The sequence below is a fragment of the Myotis lucifugus genome, unplaced genomic scaffold, assembly GCF_000147115.1.
Source record: "Myotis lucifugus unplaced genomic scaffold, Myoluc2.0 scaffold_7, whole genome shotgun sequence".
NCBI lineage: Eukaryota > Metazoa > Chordata > Mammalia > Chiroptera > Vespertilionidae > Myotis > Myotis lucifugus.
The window spans coordinates 11,458,136-11,475,713 of NW_005871055.1; the positions used below are offsets into that span (position 1 = coordinate 11,458,136).

The 17,578-nt window shown below is 39.2% G+C and overlaps 2 protein-coding genes across 3 annotated transcripts in view; both read left to right on the forward strand.

Moving 5' to 3' along the window:
* MRPS31 (mitochondrial ribosomal protein S31) overlaps positions 1 to 17,578 on the forward strand; it is a 49,402-nt gene that overhangs the window by 20,499 nt on the left and 11,325 nt on the right. Inside the window, exons 5-6 of the mRNA XM_006083579.3 lie at positions 3,319 to 3,392; positions 11,489 to 11,632. Coding sequence (XP_006083641.1) covers positions 3,319 to 3,392; positions 11,489 to 11,632 — 218 coding nt within the window. The remainder of the gene's footprint in view (positions 1 to 3,318; positions 3,393 to 11,488; positions 11,633 to 17,578) is intronic.
* LOC102424035 (ubiquitin-conjugating enzyme E2 variant 1-like) lies at positions 6,950 to 7,517 on the forward strand. 2 transcript variants are annotated; one of them, XM_023748860.1, is made up of 2 exons: positions 6,950 to 7,119; positions 7,246 to 7,517. In XM_023748860.1, the coding sequence occupies exons 1-2, from the start codon at positions 6,950 to 6,952 to the stop codon at positions 7,391 to 7,393; spliced, it is 318 nt and encodes a 105-aa protein (XP_023604628.1). In that variant the 3' UTR covers positions 7,394 to 7,517. The 2 variants fall into 2 exon arrangements, with proteins under 2 accessions (XP_023604628.1, XP_023604626.1); XM_023748858.1 differs by having other exon boundaries at positions 6,950 to 7,517.

Consider the following 17,578-nt stretch of genomic DNA (forward strand, 5'->3'; position numbering starts at 1 on the left):
CACTGAGCCACACCAGCCAGGCCAGAACCATTGCTTTGTAAGTGGGAATGTTTTGATTTATCTGTGCAATCATTTATAATTATAATTTCTAATTAAACAAGTAGCCTGGTCAGTGTGGCTCAGTAGTTGAGCATCAATCCATGCACCAAGAGGTCATTGGTTCAATTCCCAGTCAGGGCACATGCCCGGGTTGCGGGCTCAATCCTCAGTAGGGGGGTGTGCAGGAGGAAGCCAATCTGTTTCTCTTTCATTGATGTCTCTATCTCTTTTTCTTCTCCCTCTCCCTTCTCTCTCTAAAAATCAATTTTAAAAGCACACATACATATTTTAAAAAACAGGCTATATTTTCTGCCTTTAAGACAATTGCTGACTTTAGCAACATTTTTGTGTGTGCGGGGTGCCTCTTTGGGGTCATTTTGTTTGGGACTCTTCACTTCCTAGACTTGTATGTCTATTTCCTTTGCCAGGATAGGGAAGTTTTCAGTCATTATTTCTTCAAATAGGTTTTCAATCCTTCGATGTTTCTCTTCTTGTACCTCTGGATGCAAATGTTGTTATGCTTTATGTTGTCCCAGAGGTCCCTTAAACTATTCTCATTTTCTCTTTTTCTTTGTTCTTTTTGCTGTTCTGATTGGGTGTTTTCTGCTACCTTATCTTCCAAACCAGTGATATCCTCTGCTTCATGTAATCTGCTATTGATTCCATCTAATGCAGCGGTTCTCAACCTGTGGGTCGCGACCCCTTTGGGAGTTGAATGACCCTTTCACAGGGGTCGCCTAAGACCATTGGAAAACACATATATAATTACATATTGTTTTTGTGATTAATAACTATGCTTTAATTATGTCCAATTTGTAACAATGAAAATACATCCTGCATATCAGATATTTACATTACGATTCATAACAGTAGCAAAATTACAGTTATGAAGTAGCAACGAAAATAATTTTATGGTTGGGGGTCACCACAACATGAGGAACTGTATTAAAGGGTCTCGGCATTAGGAAGGTTGAGAACCATTGATCTAATGTATTCTTCATTTCTGTTTTTGTATTCATTTCTGACAAGTCCTTTTTTTATGACTTCTATCTTTTTGTGTAAGTTCTCACTGAGTTCATCTACTCTTCCCCTAAGTTCATTGAGCATCCTTATAACCAGTGTTTTGAACTCTGCATCTAGTAGATTGCTTGCCTCCATTTTGTTTAGTTCTTTGTCTGGAGATTTGATCTGTTCTTTCATTTGAGACATGTTTCTTTGCCTCCTCATTTTGGCTGCCTCCCTGTTTGTTTCTATGTATTAGGTGGATCTGATCCATCTCCCAGTCTTGGCAGGGTAGCCTTATGTGGTAGGTGTCCTATGGGGCGCAGTGGCACAGCCTTCCTGATCACCTGAACCAGGTGCTCCAGAAATGTTCCTTGTATGGGTTGTGTTTACCTTCTTGTTGTGGTTAAGTCTTGATTGCTATGGCACATCAGTGAGTGGGTGGGATTGACCTTCAGACTGACTGGTTGTGAAGATTGGCCATGACTACAGCAGACAAGCTGTTGTTTGGGGGCTGACCCCACAGAGTGGGATTTGCTGTAGCAGGGCTCTGATGCCTGCTATGTCATTTGTGGAACTAATTGGGTGGTGCTCTGGTGTGGTCTGAAGCTGGCCTCTTGGTGTGTTGGTTCTGGGGCCTCTTGGGGGTGGGGTGCAGGTATCATTACAGGCCTAAGTCAGCTGCTACCTGTGCCCAACCCTGAAGCCACTTGGGTAGGACCTACAAAGTGAGTGTTTGGTAGCTGCCTCTGCTGAGTTTGGAGGTGCCTGGGAGAGGCTAGGCTGCAAACCAATGCCAGAAGCCAGCTGCCAATAGTGCTCAGCTGGGGACTACTTAGCAAGAGATATAGGGCACACTGAGGCTGGCCACTTCTTGTTTGGGGTTGATTGGAACCTTTCAGAGATTTTAGGTAAGTCTACATTGAGGGCTGAGGCCAGCCACTTGTGAATAACAGCCACTGAAAGGTTCTGCCATGTGCACAAGTTATGTGGGGTGGGTTCTCAGGGAATTACCAGGGTGAACAAGTTTGATGGAGACTCAGATATGGCACTAGCAGGCTGGATAGGGGGAGGGCTCAGCAAAAGGACAATGGCACCTGCCAGCACTTTTAGTACTGGAGAGAACTGCTCCTCCAACCTACACCCTGAAGCCAGACAATTCAGTCTTCCCTGTTTGTTCCTGGTGCTTTGAGCAACTACCCCAATGCTGTAGTTCAAAGTCAGTGAGTTCCTTAGTGAATAAGCCCTTTATGAGGAAAGCCTGGAACTCTAGCAGACCTCCCTCTCACCCGGGCAGAATCCAAGCTAATTCTCATAGCCAGATGTTGTGGGGACTCCTATTCCTGCCACTGATGGTCTAGGCCAGTGGTCAGCAAACTCATTAGTCAACAGAACCAAATATCAACAGTACAACAATTGAAATTTCTTTTGAGAGCCTAATTTTTTAAACTTAAACTATATAGGCAGGTACATTGTTATTAACTTAATTAGGGTACTCCTAAGGCTTAGGAAGAGCCACACTCAAGGGGCCAAAGAGCCGCATGTGGCTCGCGAGCTGCAGTTTGCTGACCACTGGTCTAGGCTGGATGCCCGGTATTGGGCTGGGACTCCTCACCCTCAGGGAGGACCTCTACATTGGAGCTATCCCTCCCGATTTATAACCGACACATGTGAGTTTGGGACCAGTCCTTTCAAATCTCCGCTTCTTCTATCAGTATCATGGAGGCTACTCCTTTTTATTCTTAGTGATAGGAGTTCTATTTTGTTAGTCTTCTGGTGTTTCTCAAGGGTGGTTGTACTATAATTTAGTTGTACGTTTTTTTGTTAGTTGTGTAATTTTGATATGGTCTCAGGAGGAAGTGAACACAGAGTTAACCTACTTTGACATCTTGACCAAAGTTCTAGATTCATCTATGACAACTTCTAATTTTGCATATTTTGATAGTTTCCCACAACATTGAGATTTCTAAAACATTAATATGAGAGGAAGCAAATAAAAGTTATGGCAAATTAGGCTAATCTTTACAATTAGGTATTTTGGAAATTAGGCTTTTAACTGTTTTGTTGTATTATGATGTAAAAATTCAAGTTCATCTGTTCCTATTTTTAGTTACTAGTCTTAAAGATATGGCAGTTTAATTAAAATGTCTGGTGTTATCAGTGGAATTACTTTTATATCTACATTGAATACTTTATATAAATTTTTTTCTCAAACAATTTTTATTGGCAGTGTATAAATACTCGTTGAATAAATTATTTTTTCTTCTTTAATTTTAGGAAAAGTATATTTAAGGGAAAGAGACTTAATATTTTTGATGTTAAGGCAGCTACTGAAGAGGCACCTGAAACAGGTTTGTTAAGAAAAGAACACTATTTCTCATGTATAGAAAAATTCTATCTTTCATAAATGTCCTTAATGTTTGATTGCATAATAATCAGGTATTTAAATATTCCATCCTGTCATTGGCATGGATCCTGCTTATGAATGTACTTGCTGACATTGCTAGCCTTGGTCATATTTTCCTCTTGAAATGTTTCATTCTGTGAGGCAATGGGAAGTAAGGGGTGACTACCAGCCACATGAATCCAGAGCTATAGATTGGCTACTAATTTGGAGTAGAACATTGATCTCCCACCATTTGCAGTGTACCTGTGTACTATTGCAGAAAGATACACTGGTTTCTGCCGTAAGGTATCTCACTGTCTAGAAGAGGAGATAGCATTGGTAGACCTAACTTACTGATTTAGTGATTGTGTAGGAGATGGGATGAGGAGCATTCAAGGAATATATTTAGCAGACCTGTAGTGTTTTTTTCTTAGTGCACTGTCTGTTCTCTGTTTTTTTCTCCTTTCTTCTTTAGGCAAGAAGTCAAATCCTTCAAATTTGCCATTTTAAGTCTAATTAAAGAGAAATAAGAATATCTTTTTGCTTGGCATTAAGTTTGATTTACTGATAAAATAACTGAAGAAACTCAATACAAATGGTCTCCAGCTTACAAGTTACTTCCAATTCTAAAGATTGTAAGCTTTTTGGACCTTGGTAGACATAATTTTATATTTAATATTTAAGTTCCTAGGCCCCCCCTCCAGTGACTCATGTAAACTTTCTATCATTTACTGATTTTCCTACTGTTCAATAAGCTCATGATATTAGGGGCTAGGTCTCAGTGATCTTTATATAGTAGCACCTAGCGAAGTGGCTTACAGATAATAGGAATTCGTTATTTTAAATCTTAAAATCCTTTTTTGAACAAATTGGGATAAACTATATATCCATAAAGGAAAGGAGTTAATTCAATCAATGTTTATATATTTAAATGAAGTTGAAGCTAAGAGAACACCCCACCCTGTATTGTGCCAACTGCATTCTGTCCTGTGTGATGAAAAGGAAATGCACAGGCATGGGGAAAGGATCACCTTTCCCCTAATGAAGTGGCAACTGTTAAGCTTGCCCAGAAAGGGAATTTGTTGTCAGGGCAATTGCTATTGTCCATCTAATGAATAGCCAGAAGAGACACTTGGATTCTTGAAAGAGCCAGCTTGCTTTTTTAAAATCAGAAATATTATTTCTAAAACTGAAATTAGCTAGCAAGGAGGTAATAAAAGTTATATGTATTTTACAAAATAGTATAAAATAATGAAACTCTAATAAGGAAAGTAATGCACAAATTTATGTCAGTTTACTCTAAGGAAGGTATTGTTTTAATAAGCTATATTACATTTGAATGTCATTTCCCCCCAACTAAATACAAGAATAGCAATAATGTGCAAACCTAAATTTAGTATTTATTCACTGTTGTTTCCCTACCACCTAAAATAATGCCTGACTTATACAGTGGGGCCTTGACTTATGAGTGTCCCAGCTAACGAGTTTTTCGAGATATGAGCCATCTGTCGGCTGATTTTTTGCTTTGAGGTGCGAGCTAAAATTCGGGTTACGAGCCAGCTTCAGATACCCCACCGTTAGTTGGTGCAGCGAACGTCACAGTGAATGCCATAGCATCAGCCCAGCATCACGTGTCTCACTCGTTCACTTTTTGATTTGACATACGAGTAATTTGAGTTACGAGCTCCGTCACGGAACGAATTAAACTCGTAAGTCAAGGCCCCACTGTAGTTGGCATTCAATAATTATTTACTGAACAAATGAATGAGTTCTTCTGTCCCATGATTGCCACATTTTGCTCCCCACTAAGTTCTTACCGGTGCTGCAAAGAATATAGTCCTATACCCTATTGCTTATCCTGGAGAGATTTGGTTTGGGTATCTGGATTATTCAGCCTCAGATTATGCCATACTAACCTCTCTGAGTTTCCCATCCATCACTTATAAAATGGGGCTAATCTCAAAGATTAAATAAAATAAAATAATTAAAGTGTCAGGCATAATGCCTGAATCATAGTGCACATTCAATAGATAGTCGCAGCTATTAACATCAATCTTCTATATATATAAAAGGCTAATATGCAAAGTGTCCCCTTGAGAGTTCAATCACTCGCTATGACGTGCGCTGACCACCAGGAGGTAGCTCAGAACAAAGGAAGGCGTCAGCTGGCAACTGGGGAAGGAAGGCCCCGGCCAGCAGCTGGAAGGCCCCGATCGGTCATGATTACCAGCCAAGCTTAGGGACTCTACCCATGCACGAATTTTGTGCACTGGGCCTCTAGTTAATAATGATGAAACATCAGGAAATTACAACAAGTTAACTAGCTATAATTCAACAAAGAAGTCTCTGCTCAATACAGAGGCATGCCTGAGAAACTCCTATATTGAAACATCTAAAGATGGGTAACCAGGAATAAACAGGGAGATGAGAAGGGAGGAAAAAGTTCACAGCCCACAGACATAGCCCTGTAGCTGGTGTGGAGAAGGGAGGAAGCTAGCGCTGGGAGGCACTTTCTTCAGCCGGGAGGAACAGAGAACATTGGGGGGCAGTACAGCAGGGTGAACAGTGTCTAAGTCAGCAGATGCCTGATAGAGCACAGGGTTCTTCCATGCAGTTCTCCACAGTTGGGGCAAACTGTGGTGCTTCAGACAAAGAAATAGAACCACAGAGCCCTGGCAGTTGTTGGACTCCCCAAACTCGCCTCTGGTTGCCCTTGGAGTTGGTGCAAGGAGCATATTATCTGTAAACCAAGAACAATTATAGTAGAACTGCTGTTTCCCTCTGTGACAGATCCCCAGGTGGGGAGCTTGAGGTGGGACTTCCATGGAGGTCAGGGGTCACCAATACAGTGAGTGCAAAACCAACCCCACCCCAACAGCACGGCTGTACTGTCTTACGAAAGCCATGGAGGTCAAGACTAGGAGATCACAGAACTAAAAAATCTTGTAATGCAGCACCATCTACTGGAAAATAGTAGAAAGACCTCTACAAAGGAAGCTGGTATATAAATGCCTAGGCAAAGGAAAACCGCAAATACCATGAATAGCCACAGTAATGAGGATGATCAGAAAGAAAATGGAAAATCCCCAGTAAGTCAACTGGAACACATGGAAATATGTGATATAAATGACAGATTTCAAGATTGCATTTCTAAAAATACTCAACAAGATGTGAGAAAATACAGGCAATTAAATGCACCCAGAAAAAAGAAAATGAACAAAACAAGTATTTTACCAATGAAATTGAAACTTTAAAAAAGAACCAATCATACCCAGCCAGCATGGGTCAGTGGTTGAGCATCAACCTATGAACCAGGAGGTCAGGGTTCGATTCCTGGTCAAGACACATGCCCAGAGAGCAACAGAAACTAAGAGGAGCTCAAACCGTTATAGTCTCGCTTTCAGAACTTTCAGAAAACATCACAGCCCTGCCAATACCTTGATTTGAGCCCAGAAAAACGTCCAACCCACAGAACGGTCAAACTTCAAGTGAAGGCCGGTCTTTGAGCAACAGCGACGCAAGATGGCAGCCAGCATGGGCTCAGGAGTAAAAGTCCCTCGCAATTTTCGACTATTGGAAGAACTTGAAGAAGGCCAGAAAGGAGGAGGAGATTGCACAATTAGTTGGGGTGTAGAAGATGATGAAGACATGACACTTACAAGATGGACAGGGATGATAATTGGACCTCTAAGAACAGTTTATGAAAACCGAATGTACAGCCTTAAAATAGAATGTGGACCTAAATACCCTGAAGTACCCCCTGTTGTAAGATTTGTAACAAAAATTAATATGAATGGAGTTTATAGTTCTAATGGAGTGGTGGACCCAAGGGCCATATTAGTGCTAGAGAAATGGCATCGTTCATATAGTATCAAACATGTCCTGCATGAGCTTCGGCACCTAATGATGTCTAATGAAAATATGTCACTCCCTCAGCCACCTAAAGGACAGTGTTACAGATACTAATCAAAAAGAAAACCACAGGCCCACCCTTCCCCCATTCGATTTAAGCAGTCTTCAATTTCCACAGTAGTAACTTTTCTAGATACGTCTTGTAGACATCAGAGTACTGGAAAGGAAGCTCCTGTTCAAAGGCAGTTTATCTTAAGATACTGTAAGTGATACTAATTTGTTGTCCGTTTGAAATATATAAGTTGTGCTATAATAAAAAAAAAGAAAAGAAAAGAAAAAGAGACACATGCCCAGGTTGTGGGGCTCAGTCCCCAGTGTGGGGCATGCAGAAGGCAGCCAATCAATGACTCTCATCATTGATGTTTCTATATCTCTCTCTCCATTCCGTTGTGAAATCAATAAAAATATATTTAAACACACACACACACACACACACACACACACACACACACACAATCAGAAACCCTGGAAATGAAGCATGCAATTAAAGAGATTAAAAAGTGAACTGTGCAAAGAAAACAGAGCCAACAAGATGGAGAGAAGAATTAGTGATATTGAAGATAGCCACCTAAAAATGGTGCAGAGGGAAGAAGAGAGAGACCTGAGCATAAAGAAAAATGAAAGAGTTCCACGAGAACTATCTGACTTCATCAGAAAAAGCAATATTAGAATTATAGGCATTGCAGAGGAAGAAGAGGGAGCAGGGAACAGAGAGTCTATTCAAACAAATAGTGGATGAGAACTTCCCAAACCTATGGAAAAAACTAGGTCCTCGAATCCAAGAAACAAAAAAGAACACCTAGTTACCTCAATCCAAAGAGGCCCTTTCCAAGGCACTTGGTATTGAAACTGTCAAAAATTGATGACAAAGAAGAAATTCTCAAAGCAGTCAGGGAAAAAAAGGAAGTGACCTGCAAAGAAAAACGCATCAGAATTTCATCTAACTTCTCAGCAGAAAATCTGCAAGCCAGAAGAGAGTGGAACCAAATATTCAAACATTTGAAAGAGAAATTACCAGCCACGAATAATATACCCAGCAAAATTATTCTTTGTATATGAAGGAGAAATAAAGATGTTCCCAGACATACAGAAGCTGAGGGATTTTAACACCAGAAAACCTCCATTGCAGGAAATACTCAAAGGGGTTATTCTACCTGAAACAAAGAACATAAGGTCACAATACTAAGAATAAGATCACCAAAAACTTACAGTATAAACAGGGATAATTTGTGACAATAAAAACATAAAAGGTCTGAACTAGCAAAGGAAGGTGAAGATGACATGTACTCAAAAGAAAAAAAAAACTACACTATATATGTAACTTCATTTTTTATAAATTTCAACAAAGGAGCCAGAAACACACAATGAACTAAATATAGTTTCTTCAATAATTGGTGTTGGGAAAACTGGAAAACCACATGCAAATGAATGAAGCTGGATTAGTTTGTCTCCATGTATAAAAATTAACTCAAAATGGATCAAAGACCTAAATATAAGACCTGAAACAATAATTTACATAGAAGAAACTATAGGTACCAAACTTATGGACCTTAGTCGTAGAGAACATTGTATGAACTTGACTCCAAAGGCAAAGGAAGTAGAGACAAAAATAAATGAATGGGACCATATCAAACTAAAAAGCTTCTGCACGGCAAAAGAAACTGAAATCAAAACAAAGAGGCAGTTAACCAGATGGAGATGATATTTGCAAACAGTTGCTCTGACAAAAGTTTAATTTCCAAAATATATAAAGAACTCAAAATCAACACAAAACAACCCAATCAAAAAAGTGGGCTGACGTCCTGAAAGCACACCTCTCCCAAGAAGACATACAAACAGCCAATAAATATATGAAAAGATGTTCAACCTCACTAGCAATTAAGGCAATGCAAATCAAAACTACAATGAGATACCACCTCACACCTGTTAGAATGGTTATTATCAACAAGACAAGTAATAGCAAGTGTTGCAGAGGTTGTAGAAAAAAGGGAACCCTCATTCATTACTGGTGGGAATGTAGTCTGGCACAACCACTATGGAAAGCAGTCTGGTGATTGATCAAAAAAGTAAGACTAAAACTACCATATGACCCAGGAATCCCTCTCCTAGGTGTATACCAAAGAAACACAACAACCTGAAAACCATGTATTCACAAAGATATATGTACCCCTATATTCATTACAGCATTATTCATAGTGGCCAAAACATGTAAACAACCAAAGTGTCCTGCGATAGAGGACTGGATAAAGAAGATGTGGTACATATACAAAATGGAATACTACTGAGCCATAAGAAAGGATGATATAGCACCATTTGCAACAACATGGATAGGACTTGAGAACATTATGCTAAGTGAAATAAGTCAAAAAAAGCTAAGAATCATATAATTTCACTCATGTGGGATATAAAACAAACTCATGAACACAAATAGCAGTGTGGTGGTTGCCAGAGGGAAGGGGGTATTGGGAAAAGGGGTCCTAATATATGGTGACAGGAGAAGATTGGACTTTGGGTGCTGGGCACACTGCAATATATAGATCTTATAACATAGAAACCCACACCTGAAACCTATATGTTCATGTTGACCAATGTGACCCCAAGAAATTTAATTTTAAAAAACAAAATGAGGATGATCATTATCTTCATGAGAAGACAGGTTGATCAGTGTCCACTGAATGAATTTTAAAAAGTGTGACCATAATAAATTATTTACTGTTATTACTCTGTAAATATGGCTGATATACCTAATTACTATGATCTTTTCTCTGTATCAGCTGTTCTAGGTCAACATACTTAATATCCAGCATTTGATGCTGGCTATTAGGCATGGTCATACATGAACTTTAATTTTAAGTCTTTGTATGGACATATGTTTTCTTTTGGGTAAATATTTAGGAGTAAAATGGTTGCATGATAAGTGTATTCTCAACTTTTAAAGAAACTGAGAAACTATTTTCCAAAGTGGTTGTACCATTTTACGTTCTCACCAGCAGTGACTCCTGGGAATATGACTCATTCTTGAAAGATGTCTTAAATTTTCAAAACAAGTGATTGAAATATTGCATGATGGTATTTATAAGCTAGTATTATACTACCTTACTAAGAGTTTGTTGTGAGGATTAAATGAACTAATATACAAAAAGCACTTAGTAAAGAGTAAGTTCTCAGTGTCCATTAGTAGTAGTATTACTGTCATTATTATTATTATGTTAATTTTTCTTTGGTCTTTATTAGTAGTATGTTAGTGACTTAACAGACTAAAAATAGGCTGGACTTTAAAGAACAGAGTCCCATGTTGTATTAAAATATTCATTTTTATAAAAATACTAGAGGCCTGGTGCACAAAATTCATGCACTGGGTGTGGGAGTGTCTCACAGCCCAGCCTGCACCCTCTCCAATCTGGGACCCCTTGGGGGATGTCCGACTGCCGGTTTAGGCTCAATCTCACAATCTGGGACTGCTGGCTCCCAACCGCTCACCTGCCTGCCACCCTGATCACCTCCTAACCATTACCCTGCCAACCCAGTCACCCCCAACTGCCCTCCCCTGCCGTCCCGGTCGCCCCCAACTGTCCTCCCCTGCCGTCCCCGTCACCCCTAATTGCCCTCCCCTGCAGGCCCGGTTCCCCCCAACTGCCTTCCCTTTCTGGACTGGTCACCCCTAACTGCCCTCCCCTACTGGCCTGATAGCCCACAACTGCCCTCACCTGCCGGCCATCTTGTGGCTGTGGGTGCCGCCATCTTGGAGGGGGTGGCAGTCAATTAGCATATTCCCTCCTTATTGGCTGTGGGTGCCACCATCTTTGCGACAGCATGAGAGTCAATTAGCATATTCCCTCTCTATTAGATAGGATCTTTAAACAAAATATACATTTCTTTTTTTCTTTCCAGTAGAGAGGCCACTGAGACTTTAGTGGTTGATTACCACTAAAAGTAAAAGTTAAGGCTTTTAATTATTGTACTTGTAGTCTTTATGTATCATTTCTGTTTCAGTTTTAGCTCTCAGAGAGCAAACTTTCACTGTATAGTGTATAATAATGTGCTTCAAGGTATGAAAATATATCACCAACTCAGAGTTGATTATAACATTTTTAAAAAGAAAGATATTGACATTGACTTGTCCTTATTTGAAATGTTTTTATTATATAGAAACAGCACCTTCACTTTGGGATGTGGAATTTGCTCAGCAGTTAGCTGCAGTAAATGAACAGTCCTTTCAGAATGGTTTTGAAGAGATAATCCAGTGGACAAAAGAGGGGAAACTGTGGGAATTCCCAATTAACAATGAAGCAGGTAAGTTTAACTTCAGAAGTTTATAAAATTCACTGATTGAACCCTGCCAGCATGGCTTAGTGATTGAGCATCAACCTATGAACCAGGAGGTCATGGTTCGATTCCCAGTCAAGGCGCATTCCTGGGTTGTGTGCTTGATCCCCAGTGGGAGTGTGCAGGAGGCAGCTGATCAGTGATTCTCTCTCATCATTGATGTTTCTATCTCTCTCTCCTTCTCCCTTCCTCTCTGAAATCAATAAAAATATTTTTTTAAAAATAAAAAAAATAAAAGATTAGCTAAAAGTTGCAAACACCTCATTAATTCTTGGGAAAATGTAGTCCGTATTTTAACCTTTGTAGTTTTCTGCTGTTACTGTAATATTTTGATTTTTTTATAACCTTTCATTTGTTTGGATTAGTAAGTAGAATGGAAGCTTAAATATCAGAAATAATCTTATATTTTCATAAAATACTAGAGGCCCGGTGCATGAAATCCATGCACAGGTAGGGTCCCTAGGCCTGCCTGGCGATCAGGGCCGATCTGTGGGGTGACCGGCGAGGCAGTTGGGGGGCCCCCACTGGCACCTGCCTTGGCCAGCCTGGGGCCTCCAGGCTGGAGGCAGCTCCTGCGTTGAGCATCTGCCCCTGGTGGTCAGTGTGCGTCATAGAGACCTGTTGTTCCATCGTTTGGTCGATTTGCATATTAGGCTTTTATTATATAGGATTGCTTTTTATAATAAAACTTTAGAGACTTAGCAAATTCTTATATTTTGTATATGTGTATGGTATATACAGTAATATAGCATACTGGGTTTACTCTATTACACAACATGTATATTAAAGTTTTATGGTTTCTTTATTCTGTAAGGTATCAGAGTATAGTAAAAAAAACACACACACTCAAAAAAACAAAAAACAGAAAGTAAAAGTAGTTGTGCAAACCTGAGTATAGATCCTCAACTCTGTCAATTATTAGCCATTTGCCTTTGAGGAAGTTACTTACTTTGAGCCTTAGTTTCCTCATCTATAAAATTAAGGCTACCTCATTGGAAGACTATAAGAATTAAATAAGATAAAGTTATTGAGTTGCTCACCACAGTTCTTGGCATGTAATGCATATGAATAAATGTTAGCTCCTTACCTCTCCTGTATGATCATAGAATTTTAAATGGAGTGAAAAACTTAGAAAATACAAGGTGTAGTATTAAGGGAAGATTTCATTATTTAATGACACTTGAGTTTTCTAAGTCTTCATGGTTAAACACGTGGTTTTAAAACCCGGTATTGAGTCCTGGCTGGGTAGTTTAGTTGATTAGAGCATCCCCCGCATACACCAAGGTTCGATCCTCAGTCAGAGCATGTACAAGAATCAACCAGTGAATGCATAAATAAGTGGAACAACAAATCAGTGTTTCTCTCTCTCTCTCTCTCTCTCTCTCTCTCTCTAATCAATAAAAATTTTTAAAATGTTAAACTGAATATTGAGGTAGAATAACATGACTTTATTTAGATGAGACAAGTGAAGTATAGTTGATTAGGAGTTCAAGTTCCTAAGTGAGTTATAAACTTAATCTCTCCAAGCCTTGTCTCCCTCATCTATAAAGTGATGGGAATAATAATAGAACTTATTTTATAAGATTCATCTTAGAAATAAGTGAGATTATACAAGTAAAGCATCATCACTATCATCTGGCTTTCTATAACAACAATATTGTGAGGAGATATGCTGCTGTAACTATTTTCTGTTCTATACTGTAACCTTTAAAACTCTAAATATTAACAAGGATATTATATATTTTCTAGGAACTACCAACTAGGGTAATAGAAAAGCATGAACTGGTGGTTCATTGTCATCAACAGTAAATACTTAAGTTCATTAAAATCCCGAGTCCCTACTCCAAAGGAATTTATCTGAAATTTGACCTGGTTTTTGAATGTTTAATCTATAATAACAAAAGCTTAATATGCAAATCAACCGAACAGCAGAACAACCATCCAGACGACCTTCTGGACTACCACGCTATGACACCACGGGCGCCAGGACAGCCAAAGCAGGTGCGATGCGATTGTTCAGGCCATTGCCCCATGATCGCCCTGCAGAGGGAGGCCCAGGCCACTGGCCGATGGGGCAATCAATTGTAGGGGGTGGGGGGGCGCATGGCTCCGCGATCACCCCAAAGTGAGAGGCCCAGGCCATCCTCTGCGGGGTGATTGATCACGGAGCCCCACCCAAGTGGGCGGGGCCTCTCTCTGCTGGGTGATCTATCGCGGAGCCCCCGCAATAAGTCATCCCAAAGAGGGAGGCTCAGGCTACCCGGCCGGTGGCACTGCGGCGGGTGGCCGGGGCCTCCCTCTGTGGGGTGATCAGTCTGGGGGCCCTGTGATTGATCACCCCACAGAGGAAGGCCCAGGCCACCAGCCAGTGACACTGTGGCAAGTTGCAGGGCCAGCCAGTGATCACCTCGCAGAGGGTGGCCCAGGCCAGCCAAGCCATCACACCCCATGCCTGTCGGCCACAGAGAGAGGCAACCGATGGCGGAGGAGGGGGGCAGCACCACACAGATGGCAAGCAGTGGCAGCAGCAGGGGTGGGTCCAGCTGCCAGCACCTGGGAGAAGGAAAGGCCTGATAGGCCCTGATTGCCAGCCAGGCCTAGGGACCCTACTTGAGGGGTCCCAGATTGTGAGAGGGCGCAGGCCAGGCTGTAGGACACACAACACACACACACACACACACACACACACACACACACACTGTACACAAATTTTGTGCACCAAGCCTCTAGTTTTTAAATAAGAAAAAAAATGTTTTAAGTCAATTTATGAAGATAAATGTGTTCCATATATTCTGTGCATATTATTAATACTTCATGGTCAGAAAGGGGGGTATCTCATTTCTAGTTCCTTCAGGCAATTATTTGAAAAACGGAAGGAACTATGGCAACTTTCTCACTTTGCTCACTCCCCTCAATACATCTTAGGGAACCTCTGATTACTCAGAGAGACTGGCATTAGAACCTGGAGCCCCAACAGTTCAATAACATTCTTTTATATACTGGGTGTACTGGTTAATAATGCAGATTTTTTTCAATAGATGGAGTTACACATATGTTGATATATATGCGATTTGATATATATGCTATTTTGTTGTATTGACAGCAAGCTTCAAAACTTATGTCAAATTTTCTGAAGGTATTAACATCATAGATATTTTTACACTTAAAAATGTCGAATTTCGTGCCAAAAAAAAAGAGCATTTGCGGGAAGTTTTAATTCATTACTTTATTTTGAAGAAAAGTGCCGCTGAAAGCTTCAGGAAGCTTATGGTGAAGATACTCCATCTCCAGATACTTGTGAACGCTGGTTTAAACGCTTTAAAAGTAATGATTTTGATGTGAAAGACAACATCCAGGTCAACCGAAAAAGTTTGAAGGCCAACAATTACAAGCATTATTGGATGAAAATGCATATCAAACTTAAAAACAACTTGTAAAAAGATTAAACGTTGCTCAGCAAACAATTTCCGATTGTTTACAAGCAATGGGAAAGATTTTAAAGGAAGGAAAATGGGTGCCACATCAACTGAATGAAAGACAAATGAAAAACCAAAAAAACATTAGTAAAATATTGGTTTAACGGCACGAAAGTAAGTCTTTTTTGCCTCAAATTGTGACTGGTGATGAAAAGTGGAATTATTTTGAGAATTCCAAACGCACAAAATCATGGGTTGATCCAGGTCAACCATCAACATTGATTGCAAGGCCTAATCACTTCGGAAAGAAGACAATGCTCTGCGTTTGATGGGATCAGGAAGGTGTGGTGTATTATGAGCTTCTAAAACCCGTTGAAACCATTAATACTGATGGCTACAGACAACAAATAATCAATTTGAACCACGCTTTGATTGTGAAACGACCAGAATGTGCCAGAAGACATGGCAAAGTAATTTTACTTTATGATAACCCACTATCACACACTTCAAAACCAGTTAAAGACACGTTAAAAGATCTTGCCTGGGAAGTATTAACCCACCTGCTGCATTCACCATACCTTGCTCCTTCAGATTACCACTTGTTCCAATCAATGGCACACGCACTTTCTGAGCAGCACTTCAAAACATACGAACAAGTGGAAAATTGGGTCTTTGAATGGTTTGCCTCAAAACAAGAAAAGTTCTATTGGGACGGTATCCACAAATTACCTGAAAGATGGGGCAAATTTGTAGCTAGCAATGGACATTACTTTGAATAAAGCACTTTTGATGTTTCTCTTGAAATTATTGTGTTTTCTTTGACTACAAAATCTGCATTATTAACCCGTACACCTGGTATTTCTTAAATTTTAAGATTAATAAAATGTCATGCTCTATCAATAATTAGCTTCATGAAGTTTTACTTTGATGCTTTCGGGGAAAGATGTTTTGTTTTATTTTTAGGGGTTTGCCATTTCAGTTTTGGAACATAATACTGAAAATGACAAACAGCATGTCCTGTTTTACAATTTAGTTCCTAGTGTTGTGTATTCCCATTACATAAAAAATATGATTTGTTGTTTTGCCACTTAAAATGTATAAATTATTTTTCTTATTCAATGTAGGGTATTTTTTGTTAGTTTTTGTTTTAAGAACTGGTTTGTCCCTCCTGTTGTGCTTTGCCAAATTAAGGGTGTCTGGAAATGTTATCCAAGAGTAATTTTCAATACAGGCTTAGGTGGACGAAAAGCTTAGTCATGTATGTTAATCATTCTTTTGTCTTTATTCTTCACTTGGTTTAAACTTTTTCACTTTTAATGTGTCATCCTTTGCTAAGTATCTAAAATAATGTGCTATAATATGAGCTAGCAAGAATAATTATGAAAATTCAAAATTACCATAAAATTCTAAAGAGAGCTCTGTTGTTATGGTGGATGGTAAAGTGTAGAAAAAATTAGGGCAGGTATAAAGATTACAGGGCAAATATGTGTTATCTGAAATAATTTATTGGTTGTTTTACTGTATTTTTAATGTACTTTTTATTGTTGATAGTATTACAGATATCTCCCATTTCCCTTCCTTTATCCCCCTCTTCCCAGCCCCTATCTATTGGTTGTTTTAGATGATATGATGGCCCATGAACAAGAGCCTCAAAGTACTGACAGGAAAAGAAATAATAGTTTTGACAATAAGTGGGAGTGGAAAGAATTTATAGTGAACTGAATTTGCTTCAGTGCTGTCATATACCCTTGTCAAAAATAATTGGTTATTGCTATTAACTGGGTTTACCCTTTTTTGTTGTACCATATTTTTAGCTGTATTCATTAATATTTCATTGCATTCAATATTATTTATCGCAGAATTAAATTTGTTAGACACAAAATTAACATGTTCACTTTAGTTGATTTATATACCATATGGGATTTTTCTTCCTGTATTTAACTTCCCATTCTCTCTTATTTTCTCTTTACTATATTATGTTTTATTTAACTTATTAAAAAGATATTTTAAATTTCATAAACATATGGAAGTTTACTTGCAGCAAAGTCAAATAATATAAAGGGATGGGGAGTTTACTTGACCGTATTTCTCTTTCCTTTTCCTGAAACAAACATTGTAAATAGTTTGATATGTGTCCTCTCAGTTCACTTTAAATGGCAGTTACATATTTACCTTTTGTTTTGTTTTGACCTATATGGGACCATAGATTGTCCTGAAGCATTTTTTCTTACTTAGTGATATGTGTTGAAAACATTTGGTAAGGGATTTTATTTATTTAAAATCATGTTTCTCGGCACCATTGGGTCCTTCAACCTGAGAATTTTGTTTTTCAATTGGGGAAAAATTTTCAATTTTCTTTTATTATTTGATAATTTGATAATTCTTTCAATCTCTATTTTCTCTCTCTTTTTTCCTTTATTGATTAAGGTATTACATATGTGTCCTTATTGCCCCATTACCCCTCACACACACACTCATGCCCTCACCCCCTGGTGTT

Excerpts from the sequence above, each read along its gene's own strand:
- LOC102424035 (XM_023748858.1), top strand. The coding sequence starts at position 6,950 with ATGGCAGCCAGCATGGGCTCAGGAGTAAAAGTCCCTCGCAATTTTCGA.